The sequence below is a fragment of the Macaca nemestrina genome, chromosome 1 (genome assembly GCF_043159975.1).
Source record: "Macaca nemestrina isolate mMacNem1 chromosome 1, mMacNem.hap1, whole genome shotgun sequence".
NCBI lineage: Eukaryota > Metazoa > Chordata > Mammalia > Primates > Cercopithecidae > Macaca > Macaca nemestrina.
Genome location: NC_092125.1, coordinates 144,928,015 through 144,949,353, shown reverse-complemented (window position 1 = coordinate 144,949,353; position 21,339 = coordinate 144,928,015). Strand labels below are relative to the sequence as shown.

The 21,339-nt window shown below is 38.2% G+C and overlaps 2 protein-coding genes across 15 annotated transcripts in view; one reads left to right on the top strand and one right to left on the bottom strand.

Annotated features, from left to right (window-relative positions):
• LOC105482802 (uncharacterized) overlaps window positions 1-14,595 on the bottom strand; it is a 228,212-nt gene extending 213,617 nt beyond the window's left edge. For 3 of the 9 annotated variants that reach the window (XM_071084237.1, XM_071084312.1, XM_071084362.1), the window contains exons 1-3: window positions 12,587-14,221; window positions 10,231-10,325; window positions 4,868-5,015 (exon numbers count right to left, since the gene is read on the bottom strand). In XM_071084237.1, coding sequence (XP_070940338.1) covers window positions 13,586-14,221 — 636 coding nt within the window. In that variant the 3' untranslated portion in view covers window positions 4,868-5,015; window positions 10,231-10,325; window positions 12,587-13,585. The other 6 variants (XM_071084440.1, XM_071084401.1, XR_011616429.1 and 3 more) reach the window with 6 other exon arrangements.
• LOC105482800 (protein kinase N2) overlaps window positions 14,154-21,339 on the top strand; it is a 161,047-nt gene continuing 153,861 nt past the window's right edge. For 3 of the 6 annotated variants that reach the window (XM_011743148.2, XM_011743150.2, XM_011743143.2), the window contains exon 1: window positions 14,154-14,280. In XM_011743148.2, coding sequence (XP_011741450.1) covers window positions 14,233-14,280 — 48 coding nt within the window. In that variant the 5' untranslated portion in view covers window positions 14,154-14,232. The remainder of the gene's footprint in view (window positions 14,281-21,339) is intronic. The other 3 variants (XM_011743142.2, XM_011743149.2, XM_011743141.2) reach the window with 1 other exon arrangement.

The following is a 21,339-nucleotide window of genomic DNA, read 5'->3' as shown; positions in this document are numbered from 1 at the left end:
TTGTTAATTTTGTTCTGCCTCAACCTATTAATCAATGGATTTCAGAGTTCATAGTTGCATAAGCGAGTGTTTGCATTGAGAGAACATAGACTCTAGTAGAGCCAGGCAATTTTGAGTTCTGGTTTTGCCTCCTGCATCTGCGAAGCTATGGGCAGTTCACTTAACCCTGCTAAGTCTCGGTTTCCTCACCTATAAAAGATAAGTACTAATAGTACTTACTTCGTAGGGTTATTGGGAGGATAAACTATAAAGCATTTAGAACAGTATTTGGCATAAATGTTTACTATATTATTATTATTGACATGAGAAATGTATTTGACCCATGTAAACACACACACACACACGCAACACATACAAGTTATCTTTTGTCATATGTAATGGTTGGGCCAATAAGTATACTAACCAAGGCAAATAGGTAGACAGAATCATCACTTCGGTCTCAGGCAGTTGAACTTAGAGCTGGTATAGGCTCCTCCGGAAAGAGGTAAAATTGAATGTGTTTTATTTAACTTCTAAATTCTACTGTTATTTCATTCTCCTTATCTCTTTGTTCTTTACTGTTTTACTGTTTGTGGTCTCATTAAACAGATGCCAATACAGCGAAACAGAGATATACTAAGTAGTGTATTAGGTAAAAATAACAACAGTAGAATTGTAGGGGCAATTTGACCTAAAGTTACAGCTCAAATCTTAATACTCTTGACTGCCTGCCTGAAATGAAAATAAAAATGTTTCTGTACTTTGGCTTATCATATTTTATTTTCTGTACCTTGGCTGATTCACAAGACAATTCAAATTAAGAAACAAATGGGACTCTAATGCAATCCCTTGATATTTAAGAAAATTGGATTTGGATTACATGTAAACAAATTGACAATTCCTGGACAGAGATTTGAAGTCATCCAGTTAATCTAATACATACTTATATCTGCAAATTATTTCTCCTATTTTCAATTGCTAAACGTAAAACTCAGCTATTCTATTTTCAAAGTTGATAGTGGAGGGCTCTCTGTATCCATGAATTTCCTATCTTTGAATTCGACCAACATCAGATTGAAAACATTTAAAAAATGGATGGTTGCATATGTACTGAACAGGTACAGACATTTTTACTTGTCATTATTCCCTGAACAGTACAGTATAACAATTAATTTACACAGCATTTACATTTTATTAGGTATTCTAAGTAATCTAGAGATAATTTAAAATATACAGGGTAGGGTATATGCAAATACTATGCCATTTTACACAAGGGATTTGAGCATCTGTGGATTTGGATACGAGGGGGTGGTCCTGAAAACAATCACTCATGAACAACTGTATATAGATTTGACAAAAGGGAGAATTTTAAGACTGTAACTGATAAGGAAGATATGGATTATTGAGGGAGGATATTAAAGTTAGAATTGTTTTGGGGGGATGAGTTAGGTTCAAAACACACAAGAATTACAGATTTCAGAAGTATATAGAGATAGAGAAAAAAATTCAAACCATAAAAAGAGTGGATGCTGTAGCTTGTGGAATATTACCCTTATTCTACACATCTTCACCAATCTGTTGAAAGTAATTTCTAACCACATGGGCTAGAGAAGGAGGTAAGTAGAGGAGAGCAGGAGAAAAAAATGATGGTATGCTGAAAAACATACTTTGCCAATTATAGATGTAACTATGATTTGTGTACAAGCTATATCTATCCAAAAGACCATGTCAATATCACAGCAAGTGTAGAGGGAATGAATATATAGAAAATCTTCACCATAACACCTCAAATCTCTGCCAGGAATGTCCTGAATTTCATCCATTAATACTGCCTTAGGCAAAGGATGTCCTGTAAACACTGCATACCAAACAAATCAAATCTAACACTTTGAGTACGCTTTTTATTTTCATAAAAGTCTTTATAGCTTCTGGCTTCATTTACCTTTCAAATAAAAACAAATGAGTTGAGTTTATCATTATAACTAAGAAATTTAAATTCTTTCAGCATTTAAGTGATAGGAAAAGGCCCAAATTGAGATCAACTTTTAGCATGGTACCTAGGGTAAGTAAAACAGGTACTATTGAAAAATGATTAATTCAGAGCTGCCATAACTAAAATGTTAGCCTACATCACGAATCAGTTGGAAGAGAAAAATGCATTTGAAGGTTAATGGTTTTAGAAAGATAGTTCAAAAGTGAAAAATTGAGTTAGGCTACAAAAAATTATTTGCTTTATTATTATTCTATTACTACACTACTCACACAATGCCAAGCCAAGAGGTTGAAATATAAGAAAATCTGGCTAATCAACAGTTATTTTAAACAAACGTAAGTGAACTTTAACATTGTACAGTTATACCCACACGATGTCTACATGGTGAGTTTCGACATATTAGTCATAGCCTAAATAACATCTTTAAAAATAACTGACGTAAAATAAGAATGAGGATTTACTTTCCCTTATTTTGATAAACCTGTGTCCATTTTCCTTTATCTTTATTCACATATTGATAAATATAGTGAATTTCAAATTTAAACATGGTTTGATCAGTATTAAAGATTATTGTATAGTTCATTAATGTAACATATTTTATTAACTCAGTGCAAAAAATATATTTGGAATGTTGGCCTGGTGAAGATGGCATGCATTTTTTAGGCAAATAATTACTCCAAATACAGAGTTTATCAGCATGAGAAAACAGTGAAAAAATGATGTTAATAATATAGGTAGGATATATTAATGAAAAATTTATGGTAAGACAAATGTAACCCAGAATAAATTTAAAAGCAAGTCCTATTCTTTTGGGTAAAAGCCCTTACAATATGTTTATACCTACAATAGGTGATATAATATCATTATATCTACAATACTTCAGATTTAATACAAACTCAACTTATAAGCTTGATCATTTTCATTGTTTTAATAGTTCTTAGCTTTCCATTCTTAGCTCATAAGAAAATAGGAAGTATCTTTCTCTGAAGCAAGTGAACTCATGAGAAAAGTCTTGAATTTTCAAGTTATAGATTAAGTGTTCACATTGTTTGCAACTAAGTCACAGTTAAATTGCTTCAGAAATGTTTAGCAGATTGCTGTTTAGCAGGATAACACAGTTTGAACCATAGTTTCTTGAATACATCTTGCTGGGAGCTTATTTCATTCAAATGATGAAGGCAGCTGAAGCATGATATTTGAATCAGCCACATTTTGCTCTAATAAAGGAGAATTTTAGGAAGCTGTAGTTGTGATAGGCAACAAAGTAAAGCAATTGAAATGTGGATCTTATATTTTATACAATTCAGACTGCCTGCATATGTGTGTGTAGTGATAAGATACTTTAAAAATAAAATTTCTTTTGGCAAGAGGCTTACAGTTAAACTGTAAAAGCAATACACAGATCATGTGAATTACCAGCATATAAAAATAAATATGCAAATGACTGTAATACTGCCAAAATAGCATCTTTGATAGGAAACCCTTCATAAGAATCTTTATAAAGTGACATATTTTAAAATCGTTTTTATATTTTATAAGTACTTACAACTAGCAGTTGTTACTTTTAATTAGAAAACACATTTTTCAGCCACACCTGAATAAGTAGTATGTATGCACATAAAGAATGGATATATATATACACTTCTATTATAAATTTTAAAAATCATCAAACAAGTTCTTATCAAGCACTTTCTACTCATATTAAACTTTATATTTTACTGGATGCTGTGAAGATTACAGAAGTAATATTGTTTTCACTCAAGAAGCTCAAAATCTACATGGGAAACACAGGACTGAATGTAACTGGGTCCTAATGTGTGTATGCAGGTATAATCCCAGTAAATTTTAGATACTCCATAAATTTTGTGAAATGAGTGAATGAATTATAAAAGCTAAACTGGTTTTTCGTTTTGTTTTGTTTTGTTTTTGAGATGGATTCTCAGTCTCTCTTCCAGGCTGGAGTGCAGTGGTGTGATCTAGGCTCCCTGCAACCTCTGCCTCCCAGGTTCAAGTGATTCTCCTGGCTGACTCCTGAGTAGCTGGGACTACAGGTGTGTGCCACCATGCCGGCTATTTTTTTTTTTTTTTTTTTTTTTTGTATTTTTAGTAGAGACAGGGTTTCACCATGTTGGCCAGGCTGGTCTCAAACTCCTGACTTAAGGTGAACTGCTTGCTTCGCCCTCCTAAAGTGCTGGTATTACAGGTGTAAGTCACTCCTCCTGGCCAAGCTAACCTGTTTTTAATCACTCACTTTAGATAACTTAAATATTTCAAAAAATTCTATCATGGGAAATTTGAGAAGAGGGCCTATTTAAATATCTGACTTGGAATGTATGTTCTAGTTAAATATTGCCATGTATTTATTGCCATGTATATCTATTATTCTGTCTCCCCAACCCCCAACCAAACCAACCAACCGACCGTTTTATTATGCTTACAAATTCTATGATTTGGGAGTTTGTAAAGGGCATAGTGGGGATTGTCTCTTTCCATGATGTCTAGGACCTCAAATAGGATTCTTCTAACAGCTGGAAGCAACTTGAACTGATGGGGGCTGGAAGAGCTGACAATGGAAGATCTCTTACCAAGAAGAAAATAGGTCTTTACTCTCCTGTCTGGTGACTGGGCTGGGATGATTTGAAGGCTAGGCTCAGCTGGGACTATCGACCACAACACCTATATATATGGCTTTTCCATGAAGCTTTGACTTCTTACAGAACGGTGGCTGGGTTCTAAGAAGGTTCAAGCTAGGAGGGAGTTTTCTAAGAATTTGCTGTCTTTTTTTTTTTTTTTTTTTTATAACTGATACAAATAATACATTTTCTCTGAAGCTCGCATTTTAAAGCCTGAGAAGTAGAATGCTTTACCAATGGCAAAAATCAATGACTCAAATACCTATGAAGTGGATACTGTGAATTGTCCGTCAAACTCCACCCTGTCCCTGTTCTTAAGGAAGAGTTGTAGCAAGGTCCGTAACACACAGTTAGAGATGACATTTCTCATCCTCATTTGAAGGTAGGCGTGGCCACGTGACATTCTCAGACTGGAATATGAACAGAAATGTGTAATTTTTAGCCTGGGCCTCAAGACATTAGATATATGATCCTACAAGCTCCTTTTTCCTTCACATGAGGTAGATCATGGAGTTCCTTGACCCAGCTTCAACCATGCAGCTGAGAATAATGCCATAGTGGATGATAATAAGTTAGAAAGTGCACAGCAATAAGAGAAAAAAACCTGGGTTCCTGGTACAGTCTTTGTGAGAAAGAAGCAAATTTCAGTGTTCTTTAAGCCATAGTATTTTGGGTCCTCTTTGATAGAAAAGTTTATGTTTACTCTAATTCAGATAGTACATACACATGATTGAATGATAGCTGGATGTTGAAGAAATGATGGTAGGGAAAGCAAGCTCCCCGTTTTCCACCTCCCCAAACCAAACCCTTTAAAATGTTTGCTATGGTCAATATTTTTGTATCTATTGACTTTTATTGCTATTTTTAAGTTGCAGAAGACATTTCTAATAAAGGAAGCACTAGTAGTAAAATGGTCATGTTTATCACGTAAATTTTTTCATACTTATATTCCTTTTCCATTTTGACATGGCCGGCCAAATTTTCCCACACATAGCACCAACATTTCACTTGAAAGGCCAAGAAGCTTGTACTTCAGCTCATAGAACTTCAGAAGCTTGTATTTTGGCACCATAGATCTTAAACTCTGGAAGCACAGAGAACACATTACCATATTTACAAGTAGAAAAATATTACTAATCCAGAATCATCAGAGGTAGCCTTATAGATTAGAGCAGCAGCTCTCAAAGTGTGGTCTGAGGACCACTAAAAAACCGTTTCAGAAAGTCTGTAAGGTTAAACCTATTTTCGTAATAATATTAAGATGTCGACAGTCGGAGGCGGAGGCTCGCGCCTGTAATCCTAGCACTCTGGAAGGCTGAGGCAGGCGGATTACCTGAGGTCAGTTTGAGACCAGCCTGGCCAACATGGTGAAACCCTGTCTCTACTAAAAATACAAAAATTAACTGGATGTGGTGGCGCATGCCTGTAATCCCAGTTACTCGGGAGGCTAAAATAGGAGAATCACTTGAACCCGGGAGGCGGAGGTTGCAGTGAGCCGAGATTATGCCACTGCACTCCAGCCTGGGCGACAGAGCAAGACTCCGTCTCAAAAATAAATAAATAAATAAATTAAGATATCACTTGTCTTTTTCACTTGTATTCTCCCATAGGGGTACAGTGGAATTTTTCAGAGGTTGTGTGACATAGAATGAGGCCATCACTCTGATGGCTAACGAAATGTGAGCTGGTATATTTTGGTTTTTAAAATTCTTCAGTTTTAACTTCTAATACAGTGAACATCACAATATATAGCCCACATAAAAACTCTTTAGGGTCTTCAGTAATTTTCAAAGCGTATAAAGAGATCCTTAGTGTCTTTGTTTGGGTTACTGTAATAAACCATAGACTGGATGGCTTATGAGTAAAACAAATTTATTTCACACAGTTCTGGATCTAAAAGTCTGAGATCAGGGTGCAGCACGGTCAGGTTCTGGTGAGGGCCCTCTTCCACGCTGTAGACTGCTGACTTCTCATTGCATCCACACATGGCAGAAAGAGAGCAGGAGAACTCTCTGGAGACTCTTTTATAAGGGCACTAATCTCATCCATGGGGTCTTCACCCTCATGACCTAATTACCTCCCAATGGCTCCCACCTCCTAATATTATCACATTGAAGGTTAGGATTTCAATATATGAATTTGGAGAGGACAATATTCAATATGTAACACCAAGGGTAAGAATAAAAAGTTCAACTTCTCAATAGTGATTAAAGCACAGTTTCTTTTCATTACTTCAAATACATACAACTCAGACAGTTAGCATTCATTCAGTTGATTATGTACCAAGTCAGAAAAAATGGTATTTTCTGGTACCCCTTTCAAAAGAACAGTTTATATTTTGAAGAAACGTCCAAATAATCTTATTTGGGATAACAGCTAAGAATCAGAAAAACCTGAGTATGATCAAACTGTAGCAGGGAAAGGAGCAGGATTCGCTTGTTAATTTATTGTGGGTGGAAAAAGAGCAATGGACCCAACATCGGGGTGAAAGCCATCAGATCCTGTAGTGTGATCCCTCTTAAATGTCTGGTACAAAGTTAATGAACTCATGAAATGCTTAAGGACAGAGGGTTTGGGTAGTTAAAAGTTATAGGCTGAGCTTCTGGTCCCTATCAATATAGGCATAGTCAAAGAACAAAGGTGATAGAGGAGTGTTGTGGGAATATATGTGGAGGGAGAGAGAAGCAGGAAAGTATTTGTGAATAACCTTTCAGGGTTCAAATGGACTAGGAGAAAAGAGGCTCTTGACTTTAAAGGCTATGAAACTGGGCCTTCAAGGCAAGCTTACCTAATTTTCTGAGGGCCATGCAGTCCCTAGCTAACAACCTAAATTTCTGTAATACATACAGAAATGCACATATATATATACACACACAAATATTTACGACATAAGAGATACTATACTAGGCTATCTAAGACACATGGGCCTTTTCTAGCAGCTTAAAGTTTAGTGTGAGAGCAAGACTGTATCCAATAACTGTGTAGAGAAAAAACTGCCCAAATAGATGTATAAACAAACTACTATGGGAAGGTTCATATGAGATCTAATATGTACTCATTGTTTATAATTTGTACATTTGCTGGTGTCAGGATCCTTTGGGAACAATAAGCAGAATGGGTAGAGACGGAGTCACTGGAAGAAGAGATAACACCAGTTAAACTGTGTTGCTGGTCCTACTTACTTGTATCCTGTAGGCAGAACTGTGGTGTCATGCTTTCTCTGATGGTTATCTCCTTGGCTTAATAGCCTAGTTATGGCTGTTTGCTTAAGCACACACACGCACAACCACACGCAAGCTTAAGCAGGAAGGGAAATTCATGAGGAGAATACAAGGAACCCAAGAACAAAGAAGAGAGTAGCTGGACTTCCTGGAAGACTGGAGCCAGCAACTATTTAGACATCGAGAACCAAACCTGCTATATTTCCTCTGCCATCCTGCGACCACATATTCTCATCTCTGCTTCTCTGAACATGACTAGATTCTCCTATCTATTAAATCTATTGACTTCTCTCCATTTCTACTGCCATGACCTGACTTTAAAGTACTACCCACCCCTTTTCTGCCTAGAAAACTAACACAGCCCCCTAATTTTTCTCTCCAAATTGACTCTTGGCCATTTCAAAACTGTTTTCCTCATTACAGCCATTTTGACTTGTTTAAAATGAAAAATTCATTCAATGGTATTCCCATTACTGCTATGATAAACATCAAAATCTTTTTTAAATTTTATTTTTTGAGAGAGGGTCTTGCTGTGTTGCCAAGACTGGTCTTAACTCCAAGCCTCAAATGATCCTCCTCCCTTAGCCTCCTGAGTTGCTGGGATTACAGGAACAAGCCACCCTCCCTGGCTTTCAAAATCTTAAACATGGAACTGGATTGCTATTCACCCATATTCAGTACCCTTCATTGTGGTACCGCTGTCTGTGCCCCCTTGTTGCTCTCAGGCATGGCAAAGGTTTGGCTGTTGAAAAGAGAAAAAAAATGTGAGCCTATACTTTAAGAACCATGCTTTACCACTTTTCCTTCTGCCATGACAATGATGTTAGATTGCTCAGTCAGCCTCAGTCCAGAGTGAAGATGACATGGAGCAGAGCCATGTTAAGCATGCAGGATGGGAGGTAAATAAACCTTCTTGTAGACTACTGACAAGCTTTTGGAGTATTTTGTTACACAGCATAACCTATCCTATACATAGGATAACCTATAGCATAGCCTATCCTGATACATATGGTCTACACACTCTTACTTATTCCCCCATCTCTTTGCTATAACCTACTTAACCTTGCAGTAATTACAATAAAGTTTCCCCCACCCACATTAGAACTATTTATCTATGTTATTCTCTCTCTCTGGAAGGCTGTTTACACCTTTTTTTCCCCCCCAGTTAACATTTACACACTTATGAGAACTCAGACTAAGTGTGAAGTACTTAGGAAAAGATTCTCTGCCCTATGTTTAAAGTATTATGAATTTACCTTATCATTGTACCTGTTTTACCAAACTACAAGTTCCATGACAAAAGCGACCAGGTGGCCGGGCGCGGTGGCTCACGCCTATAATCCCAGCACTTTGGGAGGCCGAGACGGGCCGATCACGAGGTCAGGAGATCGAGACCATCCTGGCTAACCCGGTGAAACCCCGTCTCTACTAAAAAATACAAAAAACTAGCCGGGCGAGGTGGCGGGCGCCTGTAGTCCCAGCTACTCGGGAGGCTGAGGCAGGAGAATGGCGGGAACCCGGGAGGCGGAGCTTGCAGTGAGCTGAGATCCGGCCACTGCACTCCAGCCTGGGCGACAGAGCGAGACTCCGTCTCAAAAAAAAAAATTAAAAAAAAAAAAAAAAAAAAAAAAGCGACCAGGTATGCTGTGGTAATCATTATATTCCCAGTGATAGTAAGAATTAAATTTTTTTCTCATTCCAAAGAGCAGTTTTTCTGCATCGTTGTGTACCTGGCAGAAAATGGCTATCCAATCCATAGAACAACACCTTGCCACTCTAGACTGCCAATTGATCAGCATTCCAATGATCTGTTTCCAAAGTCTTAGAGGGAAAATCTGATCAGCTAAACCTGGATATGGTCTATCAGTGATCTAATCATAGTTTACTGGAAGAGGTATGTTAAGCAGAGTCAACATGGCTTCAGAGAGATCTCTGGGAATAGGAGGAATTCTCAGTCCAGTGGATGTGGACTGAGCTGACATTCTAAAAAGCAGCTACTGTAGTCACTACAGCTGACTACTCTTCTGTGTTCTTGACTTTATCTTAAGAACCCTGTTCTCAAAATTATCTTCAGAGCTCATACAAGAGAATGATTTCTACAAGGCGGTTTCTTAAGAAAAGGGTGGTGACCAAGTAATTCTTATTCTGTCCTCTGGAGTTTTGCCTTTCCTTAGGCACTCTTACTTTGATTACCACTGCTACTTCATTCTAATCTTTTGGAAGCAGGGGTGGGCTTTTTCTTCTAACACGAACATAGAAAACAACAACAACGAAAGGAAAACAAAACTCTCGTATTGATTCTCCATCATACTGTAGGGACAAGTTTGAATTTGCACAGTTTACAAATATTAAGGAAGAGCAACAGGGAAATACACAACGGAAGGCAATAAAAAATGTGACTCACAAAATAAAGGTTTCTGGCCCTTTCCCTGGATATATGGTTCCTGTCTCATTTCACTTGAAATTTAAGGAAAAAGAGGGCCCATATTATCAGAATATCTGTTTCAAAAACACAGAAAAAGAAAAAAAAAATAACAATTGTTAGCTTTTCTAGAATTTTTCCTGTAACATCTCATCTTTAAGAAAAAAAGATAACACTTTCTATTCAGTCTAGATTTTTGGTCATTTCTACTTCTTAAAGACCTTTAAAATATTTATGAAAAATTTAAAAAGGTACCCGCATAACTAGTGATACAATCCAGATAATTTTAAGGACTTTGCCCTCTTAAATGGATGCTAAAAAAACTCTTCTTCTTTTTTTTTTTATTGTTAACGTAAATTAGACCACAACTTCAGAACTATATTGAGGATTCCCTAAACACATTTGTAAACAGGGGCCCAATACAACCCATCTGAATCAAGCTGGTATGTGTTTCTATTAAAACTTTTTCAAGTGTGCTGCAGTCTGGTAAGTATGATCCATGTCCTATTACATTTTTTCCCCCTCAACAGAGAATGTTACCTGGGTAGTAAATTTCAGCTTAAATGAAACTAATTTGCTGTCTAAATCATCACATATTTCAGATTATCAAGTAGTTTTAATATTGTTGGCCTCCATTTTGTACTACTTTCCCTAGCACGGCTAATCTCAGAAATAATTCCATAACTTTTAAAACTTTGTATATTTGTTGCTTAAATTTATAGGTGAAATGTAAAATTATTATTCCTTATCAACAGTGGTGTGTACCTATAGTCCCAGCTATTTGGGAGGATGAGTCAGGAGGATCCCTTGTGCCCAGGAATTTGAGGTTGTGGTGAGCTATGATCATGCCACTGCAGTCAAGCCTGGGCAAAAGAGCAAGACTGTCTCAAAAAAATTTTTTTTAATTATTAACATTGTTTTAACATTAGAAGTATGTAAAATTTAAAGTCTTTTTCTATGGTAAAAATTTAAGAGAGTCTAATGCTTTCAGTTTAATATCAATTTAAAGTTATTATAGTGGCATGGTGAAGGTTAAAATAAGCATGAATGGCAATTAGGAGACTTAGGTAATAGTCCCCACCTCTGCCACTAAGTAATACTGTTGTCTTGTTCCTAAATAGCTAAGGAAACTATTTGTTATTTTTTTCCTACCTATAATAGGAGTTAAGCTAAGTATTTCAAGTCACTTCTAGTTCTAAAATTACATGATGCTGAAATGTGAACATTTATATCTAAATTAATTTTTACAAAGACTGCTCATTGACTGTATTTCTAAGCCCTTGCACAGTTAATTTAGTTCCACCATTATTAATCACCTTCTATGTGTATGACAGCCATCTCAAATCCATTCCGCAGTAAGCTGTGACAAAAATAAATCTGTAGGCCGGGCACGGTGGCTCATGCCTGTAATCCCAGCACTTTGGGAGGCCGAAGCGGGCAGATCACGAGGTCAAGAGATCGATACCATCCTGACCAACATGGTGAAACCCCGTCTCTACTAAAAATACAAAAATTAGCCAGGCGTGGTGGCACGTGCCTGTGGTCCCAGCTACTCAGGAGGCTGGGGCAGGAGAATCACTTGAACCTGGGAGGCGGAGGTTGCAGTGAGCTGAGATGGCACCACTGCACTCCAGCCTCGTGGCATAGCGAGACTCCGTCTCAAAAATAAATAAATAAATCTGTGTGCATTCAATGCCCCTGAATTGTACACTTAAAATGGTTACAATAAATTTGATTATGCATTTTACCACAATAAAACATGCACACACACACACACACACACACAAAAGCATGCAGTGCTCCCCTAACACTTTGTATCTATTACTTAAAATTATTGTTGTTTAGATGTAAGTTGGCTTCCCCAAAGAATTCTCCAGTCACTCCAAGGATAAGGACCTCTTTTTTTTTTTTTTTGAGGCAGAGTCTCACTCCAACCTCTGCCTCCTAGATTCAAGCAATTCTCCTGCCTCAGCCTCCGGAGTAGCTGGGATTACAAGGCGCACGCCACCATGCCCAGCTAGTTTTTGTATTTTTAGTAGAGATAGAGTTTCACCATGTTGGCCAGGCTGGTCTCGAACTCCCGACCTCAGATTATCCGCCTGCCTTGGCCTCCCAAAGTCCTGGGATTATAGGCGTGAACCACCGCACCTGGCCGGATAAGAACTCTTAATCCTTGCTGTAACTCCAAAGCCTAGGACACCATCTGGCTTCTAGTTACCAGGAAAGGTAATCACATCCTGGCCTTTCCAAGTGTTCTTTCACGTAAATTTAATTATCACTTTCAACCAAGGCAATATATTAGATATATAAATAGTTGTAAGACTTGTGAAGTACACACCAGAAAAATTCTTTATCACACACATATGAGTTAGAATTCAGAAACTGTGGCCACAGAACTCCAGATCTTCAATAGATGTTTGCTGAATTGATATATGAGACTTGAGAAGGCAAAAGGATAAACATAAGTCCTAGCATCAGCCCAACAGATTTACACGGAGCGTGTGACAAGTACGTAATATTACGCTTCCTAAGAATTATGTCAACGAATGTCCTTCCTAAGTAGCAACCTACCTAAATAACCCTTACCACTTTCTCCAGGTAGTTTTTAACAAAGGAATTGCACCGCAGCTTCAAAAAATTGAAAGTTACGTGTTTACCTATCCATTCACTGCTCAGACAAAACAAAAACAAAAGCTACCTGTGGGAGACTTCTAAATTCCTTAATACTACAGTGTCATTAAAAACAAACACCTAGATTTACTCTACTTAGCTATATGTTACTAAGTAGTCAGGTTAGCTTTAATGCTTACCACGACAAGGAGAGTTGGCTTTTTTCCTTTCCCGAGGGTAATCCCGTCCCACCTCCTCCCTCTTTAAATAAAGTTAAAACAATCCAAAAAACCAGCTAATTCTCAGCTCTAGAGTTCTCCAGCACAAGAAACAGTAGTTCAGCTTCAAGAAAAAGGCATCTTAAAGGCTGTGCATTAAAAGTTGCCAGGGATCCAGCCGCTTACATTTCATGAAAAGTACAGACCAGACCCGTTTAGCAAGCTGCGCACCTTAACTGGTCCAGAAGGCGCGCTGTGGGCTGGGGAAGAGGGTGAGCAAAAGGTAAGATTATTAGTTTGGGTTGATGGGGACGGCCAGGCAAGGGAAGAACAGAGGAGTAATCTGTAAGATCTGAGTTCCGAAGCTTTTTGGGTTGTGGAGGTTACAAAAGTGCCTGTTAAAGTTAGGCCCAAGCTTCGGCAAGGTAGAACTGGGGGGAAAAAAAGAAAAAGAAAAAAAATAAAAAACCTAAAAAAACAACAGCGAGCAGGCTCCCGAGTTCTAGTGTTCACAGTGAGGCCGTTAACGCAGCAGGAAAGTAGGCGTGTGTTTTCTTCCTCTTCCCGCCTCCCCAGAGACTCCAGCCCAGTCCTTTCCCCTCATTTTCACCCCAGCCGAGTCCAATGGCTGCCCTCGCCGCGGAGTCGGGTCGGAAGCCGCCCCGCCCCCTCGCCTTGCTAGCCCTGGGGAACCCCTCTGCCCCACCTTCCCAGCCCGATGAGAGGCAGTGACTGCCGCCGTCACGTGTGCTGGCAGCCGCCAAGTGAGGCCGCTTTTGCGACGCGGTGACAGCCAAATGGTGCGACAGGAGGAGCTGCAGCCGCGGCCGCAGCGCCCCGCACGGAGAGACTTGAGGCGGCTCCTGGCGTCGCCCAGAGGGAGCGACTAGGCGAACAGTCCGGTGCGGGCGGCGGCGGCGGCGGGCGGGCGGCGAGAGGAAGCCCGCTACGAGTGCCCTCGCTCCCCCGCCGCTCTCGATGAACCGGACGGAATAAGCCGCGCCTCCAGCAGGGGCTGCGCCTCCATGAATCCCTAGTTTTTGTGTTTTTTTTTTCTTTCTCTCCCCGTTCCTCACCCCCCACCCTGAGCCCCGTCCCGCCTTCTCCCTTTGCCAGCGGCGGCCGCCTCCAGGTGCGGAGTCCATACCGGAGCGCAATGGCGTCCAACCCCGAACGGGGGGAGATTATGCTCACGGAACTGCAGGTAAGGGCCGCGGCCCTGGCGAGAGTCGCTGGCTGAGTAGACAGGGAGAGAGCTCCGCGCGGCGTCCGGGACCAAGGAAAGCCCTGCGGCCGCCGCGCCCCTAGCCCGCTAAGTGCGGAAAGTCCGGGATGTTACTCGGGAACTGCTTCCCTCGGGGAACCGCTTCCCTCGGGAGCCAGACCCTCTCCCCCGCCAAAGCCCTGGCCTGCCACCGCTTTGCTTTGATTCTGCCTACCAGAGGGAACCCCATCTCTGCAGCCCTGCTGCAGCTGGAGCCTGCTCTCGCCCGGTCCCTGGAGAGGCCGGCCCGTCGCCCCCTCCCGCGGTGTCAGAGCTGCCCGCGAACGCCCCTGTCGCCCCCTCCCTTCGCGCGGCTGGGCCCCGCCCCGCCTTTCCTCCGTACTCGGCTCCTTAAACTCTTTTGAATGACTCCCAAGCTGTTTTCTTGTCCCTCCCCCTCCCCTCAGACTCCGCACAAAGAGCGCCCCCATAACTTCCAGCCCCTAGACAAGTTTTTTTTAAAAAACGAGTCTCACCAAATGCTTGCTTCACTTCGCCAGCCCTCTTCAGGTGACAGAATTTCTTTCCTCTATTTTGAGAGTTATCTTTTTCTTTTCCTTTTTTTTTTTTTTTTTTTTTAAACTAAGTGATAGATACACGGTGCCTTTCTCGGCTACCCCTGCCCAGATCCGGAAGCTCAGATGCTGATGCTTTTCAGACTTTCATTTTCCCTCTCATTTGAGCACCAAAGAAAGAGCTATATAAGTTGTTTACTAATGAGAAAGGGAAAACTTGGGCACCACATGTCTGCAAAAGATAAGAGCAAAATAGATCGCTTAGTTAAGTCCATGTCGAGTAGCAGTATTATTATTTTCCCATTTCCAGCTAAATATTTGATGATGTAGGCACGATTTTCGTTTTTAGATCTCTATGGTGTACATGGGGACTTAAGCTACCCTGTCGGGTTTTTCATTACTTGGCAGTGTTCCAGAAGTGTTTACATCTGAATTTTAACAAAGATGTTAAAATTTCATGTTTTTTTGACTTAAAAGTTATTTTGCTTTATTTTAATATAGTTATCTTTTAGCTACTCGAAGATTGTAGATGGGAATTAGGGAAAAAAATAGCATGCTTGCATGTCTTTTTGTGTGTTGGACAGTTAATTTTTTTAAAGAAAGACTAAATCTAGAAATTCTGAAACAGTTGATTCTTGATGTCAAAATTAAGTATTGCAACTGCATCTAAATTTCTTGTTTAAATACACTTTTTAAGAAATCTCTTTATAAGTTTGGTTTCTTGTGCAGTCAGACGTAAGGTTGAAAACGTTGGTATAATAGTTGATATTCCTCCACAAAAATAGAGATTGTAACAATGTATACCAATGCAGTGTTGCACATTTAGAATCCTTTGGGAATGCAAAGCTGAATTTCATATCATTGAAAATGTTGCTATGTAATATTTTAATTACAGTTAGCCTTTTATAAGCAGATCGTACAGCATACCACATTTGCTAAATGAATGTAATTTACTATTTTATTAATAGTAAATAATTTGCATCAGCTTTTAAAATGGAGATGATGTGAGGCAAGTGAGAAATACTTTACATTACCTGGTCTTGAACCATGAAAAACATACTTTGGTTTTGATTGAGAAGGATGATAGGGTCAGTTTTCTTTTGAATTGAGCAGTGTTCGAGTTATAATATATTTGGCATTGTTACTTGTATTTTATAGAAAGTTGGCATAAAAGACACCTACTTTGGCACTGGAACTGAAAATTATATTTTCATGTGTATTAAAATACAACATTTAGGATCTTTTAATTAAAAAGATCAATTTTGGTAATAACAAGGAAGCAAGCAAAGAAGGAAGAAATTTTCAATATGATGACTTAGAAATACGACCAAAATAGAGGAACACCTAAAGTTAAGCTTCTAGATAAACTGAAATATAACCCCTTCCAGAAAAAAGAATAGTTTTTATTAAGTGTTACCTTATAGGTTGTCATATATCCAAGTCATTTTCTTGGTTTATTTGACTCCCAGTTTTGATAAAAGTTATTGCATTTAAACTTTATCGTGTTTATTAAAATTTTTGAGAATATTACTTACATCAACACTAAAGATAGTCATAAAGTTTGCTTCACCAAATATTTCCATCCGTTCAAACATTTTATTTCATTGGGTCCTGAAACTTAGTGTACAGTAACCAAGTATTTATTAAACTTTCGTTTCAAGAATCAGTTTTTTTAAAAGCTTCTAAATTGTTTGAACTTAGACTGAAATACTGTTTAATATGACATTCTTAATTCTTTTCTGCCATACAGATTTTAAGTATTTAAGAAATTCTGTAGCCAGTTTTAAGATGTATTTAATGGTTAAAACTGTTACTTTGCTATGTATCCTGTCTCAGGAATACTTGTTTTACTCTGAAAGTTACATATTACAACCTACCTTTAATGAAATTGATATTTATTTAGAAATATATCCAGCTTTTCATTATTTTTTCAAATTGTAGAATTTGAAATACTCCACTGCTTGAGCTGGAATTAGCTTTTGGTCGTGGAAAGGCAAAGTAAGAAAATCTGAAACGACAGTATTCTGTCCTATTAATTACTGTAATAGCATGGAGTAATGTTTTTAAGTATTGGTAGTAATTCAGGAGGCTTATTCAACAAGGAAGCGTTAATAAACTATGTAAACTTTGGTGGCTAGAGGTTTCAAGGTATAAGGAAGAATATTTACCGTAATAAAAATAAAAATTGGCTGTTTAAAATGGCCAATTTCTAATTTTTATCTCATAACTAATTTGTTGTGTTGTATTCTCTTTATTTTTTATTTGAAGTATAACAGAAAACTTAGACATTTTTGCAATGCCAAAGAAGCTAAAGTTTATTTTCAAGGAACCTGGATTAATGAAAACTGTAAAGAATCTCAAAATGAAAGTGTTGGCTACAATGGTAATTTTGTAGAATGCAGACCAAATATTGAGCAGTGTGCTAATAAAGCTATCTTGTTGATTATTGGAGATTCATTTTCTTCATCAAAATGCCCAATAAAGTGTTGGTCTGGGAATTTTAAATTCCATTCTCAGCAGATTTTATTTAGATAGAGGTAACTTGCTCAAGTGGAAAGTTGAGATAGTTACCCTTAAATTACGGGGGTTAATTTCACCAAACAGTTATGTAGTATCTACCAAAGCTATGTTGGAGGATATAAAGATGACAAGATAGGTTTTTGCTTTCCAGAAGAGAGTATAGATAATTGTACTAGAGGATAATTATAAGAGAGTACAAACAACATTTTAAAAATTATTTGCTACATATCAGACATTGTACTTAGTATCCTATACACCTCATTTGATCTTTACAGCGATCCAATAAGGTAGGTGTTATTTTCATGTTGTGGATCAGGAAACTTAAGTTCAAGAATATTAAGTAAATTGCTTATGGTTACATTGTGTGTCTGAGTTTGAACCCAGGTCTATATGTTTCCCATTACACTATTTCTTTTTTTTTTTTTGAGATGGAGTCTCGCACTGTCACCCAGGCTAGAGTGCAGTGGTGCGATCTCTGCTCACTGCAATCTCCGCCTCCTAGGTTCAAGCGATTCTCCTGCCTCAGCCTCCCGAGTAGCTGGGATTACAGGCACCTGACACCACGCCTGGCTAATTTTTTGTATTTTTAGTAGAGATGGGGTTTCACTGTGTTGGCCAGGCTGGTCTTGAACTCCTGACCTCATGATCTGCCTGCCTCGGCCTCCCAGAGCGCTGGGATTACAGGTGTGAGCCCCTGTGCCCGGCCCCACTGTACCATTCTTTAAATTGCCACAGTTCTGGGGAACTATAAATATTTTGCATCTAATGTTATAGTGGTGTGAACTTTCTACAGATTGGCCAAAAATGTAATTTACCAACATTAACTTAACTTGTTAGCTCCATCTGTAACAAGGAAAAATGATTTCTACATTCAACTTGGTAGTCTATAATGTAGCAGTGTTTTATTATTGTAAATACGGTCTAATATTTCACAAAGAATCATAGTACAAATAATCTTTTTACAGGATTTCTTCATTAAGAATTACTGTTTCTCATGAAAGGTGTCACATGCTTGCCCAAAACTTCCCAAAAGATTTGACATTACTCTGTAGACTGTCTGTGCTTTGCTTTAAAATTTTATACTCATGTGTAACCTAGCTCTGTGTTTGACACTTAGTAGGAGCACAATACATTGATGAGAAGGCTCATTTGTCACCTAGGATGAGGGATGTCTAGATTATTTTAAGAGAAGTTCATTATAATCTTTGACATATGAAATTACGTAGTTTTCTTTAATTTACGTTTCTAATCCCTTTTCCCAAAAATATTCCCTTTAAAAGTACTAAACGGATTTCTATAATAGTTACATCATTCTTCCATATAGCACACTGGTAGTTTACTCTTTTAATGGAAAATTAGAAGGTGGTGTCTAATTTTGCAGTGACACTGGAAAGTGGAAGGTCTGAGTTGGGAGGATTACAATTTTAGGGTGGTTTGGGGGATGTTAGTATGAGAAGGTAAGCCGGGTAGTTAAGACAGACTTTACATTGTTTTCAAATTAGAAATGTAATGCACATGTATTACAGAAAATCCAGAAAATGTGGAAAAGCACAAAAGAAAATAAAAGTTGCTCATAGTTCTGTCACTTAAAGACTGACAGACTTTTCCCACCTAAAAGTCCCATGGCCGTAGAGTCCATTTTTTCTTTTTTTTCATCTCATTTTACTTACTAGAATTTTGAAGAAAAATGAAGCTCAGAGAGTTTTAAGATAGAAATCACAGTAGTTTAAAAAATTTTTTCTTGCCTCTGGTTCTAGATGAGTGGATCTAATTAGCTTTTTTTTTTTTTTTTTTTTTTTTACTTTTTAAATCTCAGAATATTTCAATTATGAGTCACTGCTTTATTAAGAAAAAAAGTGCAGGCTGGGCGCGGTGGCTCACACCTGTAATTCCAGTGCTGTGGGAGGCTGAGACAGGTGGATCATGTGAGGTCAGGAGTTCGAGACCAACATGGCCAACATGGTGAACCCCTGTCTACTAAAAATACAAAAATTAGCCCGGTGTGGTGATATGCGCCTGTAGTCCCAGCTACTGGGGAGGCTGAGGCACAGGAATCGCTTGAACTTGGTAGGTGGAGGTTGCAGTGAGCCGAGATCATGCGGCTGCACCTCCAGCCTTGGTGATAGAGTGAGACCCTGTCTCAAAGAAAAGTGCAGTAGTATGGATTTAGTAATAGACAGTAATGAAGTATAGCAACAGTTTCTTTGAATATATCAATACCGTGTGTTTTTTCAGCTTAGGTTTGATGCTGCTCTTATAGACTACCACGATGTTTGTAAATTGCAGCGCATACTTTACTGAATTAAACTTGCTAAATAACTTTCTAAATATTTCTTGACTACCAAGTAAAAGTCTCTGTGTTAAACTAGTGTTACTAAATGATGGCTCTACCATGGTGGTTTTTTTTTGTTTTGTTTTGTTTTTTTGGTCATCTGTCATTAGTATTATAGAGATTAGGTCTAGTGTCTTGCAATTCCTACCATTTACATAGTGTTGAAATAGGGAGAAGTAGGGACACCTTCTAGACATCATCTCTTTATCCCAGAACTTAGCATCTGATTCCTCGGGCTCTCTTATTTCTGCTTTTTGAATTTGGCAGTGGTAAATTTTCATGCCATTCGTCAGAAGTATGTTTACTTTTAAACAAATAGAGTAGTAGTTTGTAAACATCACCTAAAATAATGTTACTTCCATATCATAAATGGTATTTGAATAAAACAGTTAATTATACATTATTCCCTCATAAAATACAGTGTGCTGATAATTGTCAAATGTCTATATTATTTCAAAAACCAGTTTTACTCTAGAGTATATGACATTTAATATGATTAACTTTTGATATACAGCAGAGTTCAAACTTGACAGCAAAGTTGAAAACTGGTTAAAAGCTTCAAAAAGATTTAAAATTGAGAGTGGGAAAAATATACTAATGAAAAAGTAATTCCTTAATAAAACAGAAATAGAGAACCTTTATCTTGATGCATGTCTAGCTTCTCTTAATTTTATCTGATGACATCTTGTTTGAAACTAGCTCTGTTACCATACTTGGCTTTTTTTGCAATCACAAAAATGAAATTTGTGTGACATTATATACATAAACATTGCCTGTAAAAAATGAAGATCAGGAAAGCATGGGACAGTGTACTTGATGACAGTAAACACCTTAGATGTGAAGGTGGTGTTGAAGTGCCTCATAAAGATGAGTGGATATACAAGACTTATATAATACTGTTAGGATTTCTCTCTTTTGGAAATTTGACAGTAACTTATCAAATTGGTGAAAGTTTTACTGCCCTAGCTCATATATACCTTAATTTAATGGAATGTAGTTATGACAAAATTTGGAATTTATTTTTGATTATAGAATACATACCACACAATACATGTGCTGAAAGTTTTATATATATATATTTTTTATTTTTGAGACAGGATCTTGCTGTGTCACCTAGCTTGAAGTGCAGTGATGTGATCTCGGCTCACTGCAACCTCTGCTTCCTGGGCTCAAGTGATTTGCCCACCTTAGCCTCCCGAGTAGCTGGTACTACAGGTGTGAGCCACCATGCATGGCTGATTTTTATATTTTTTTGGAGAGACGGGGTTTTGCCATGTTGCCCAGGTTGGTTTTGAACTGCTGGACTCCAGCGATCCACCTGCCTTGGCCTCCCAAAGTGCCTGGATTACAGATGTGAGCCACTGTACCTGGCCTGAGTATCGTATATTTTATACATTAATCATGTCGTTTTCCCTTCCCTGTAGTTGCTACCTTAGGGATTCTCTAAGGAGATGTTTGTTCTCCCTGTTTCAGAATTGTCATTGAACAAATTTTATGCAACTTTTGGATTTTTAAAAAATGTATTAAACATCAGGCACACTGCTTGGATTAATCATCTGTCTATCAAACATTTTAATAAGTACTCATGGACCACCACTCCCCCTCTCTCAAAACAAGCTAGGAGCTTTAACC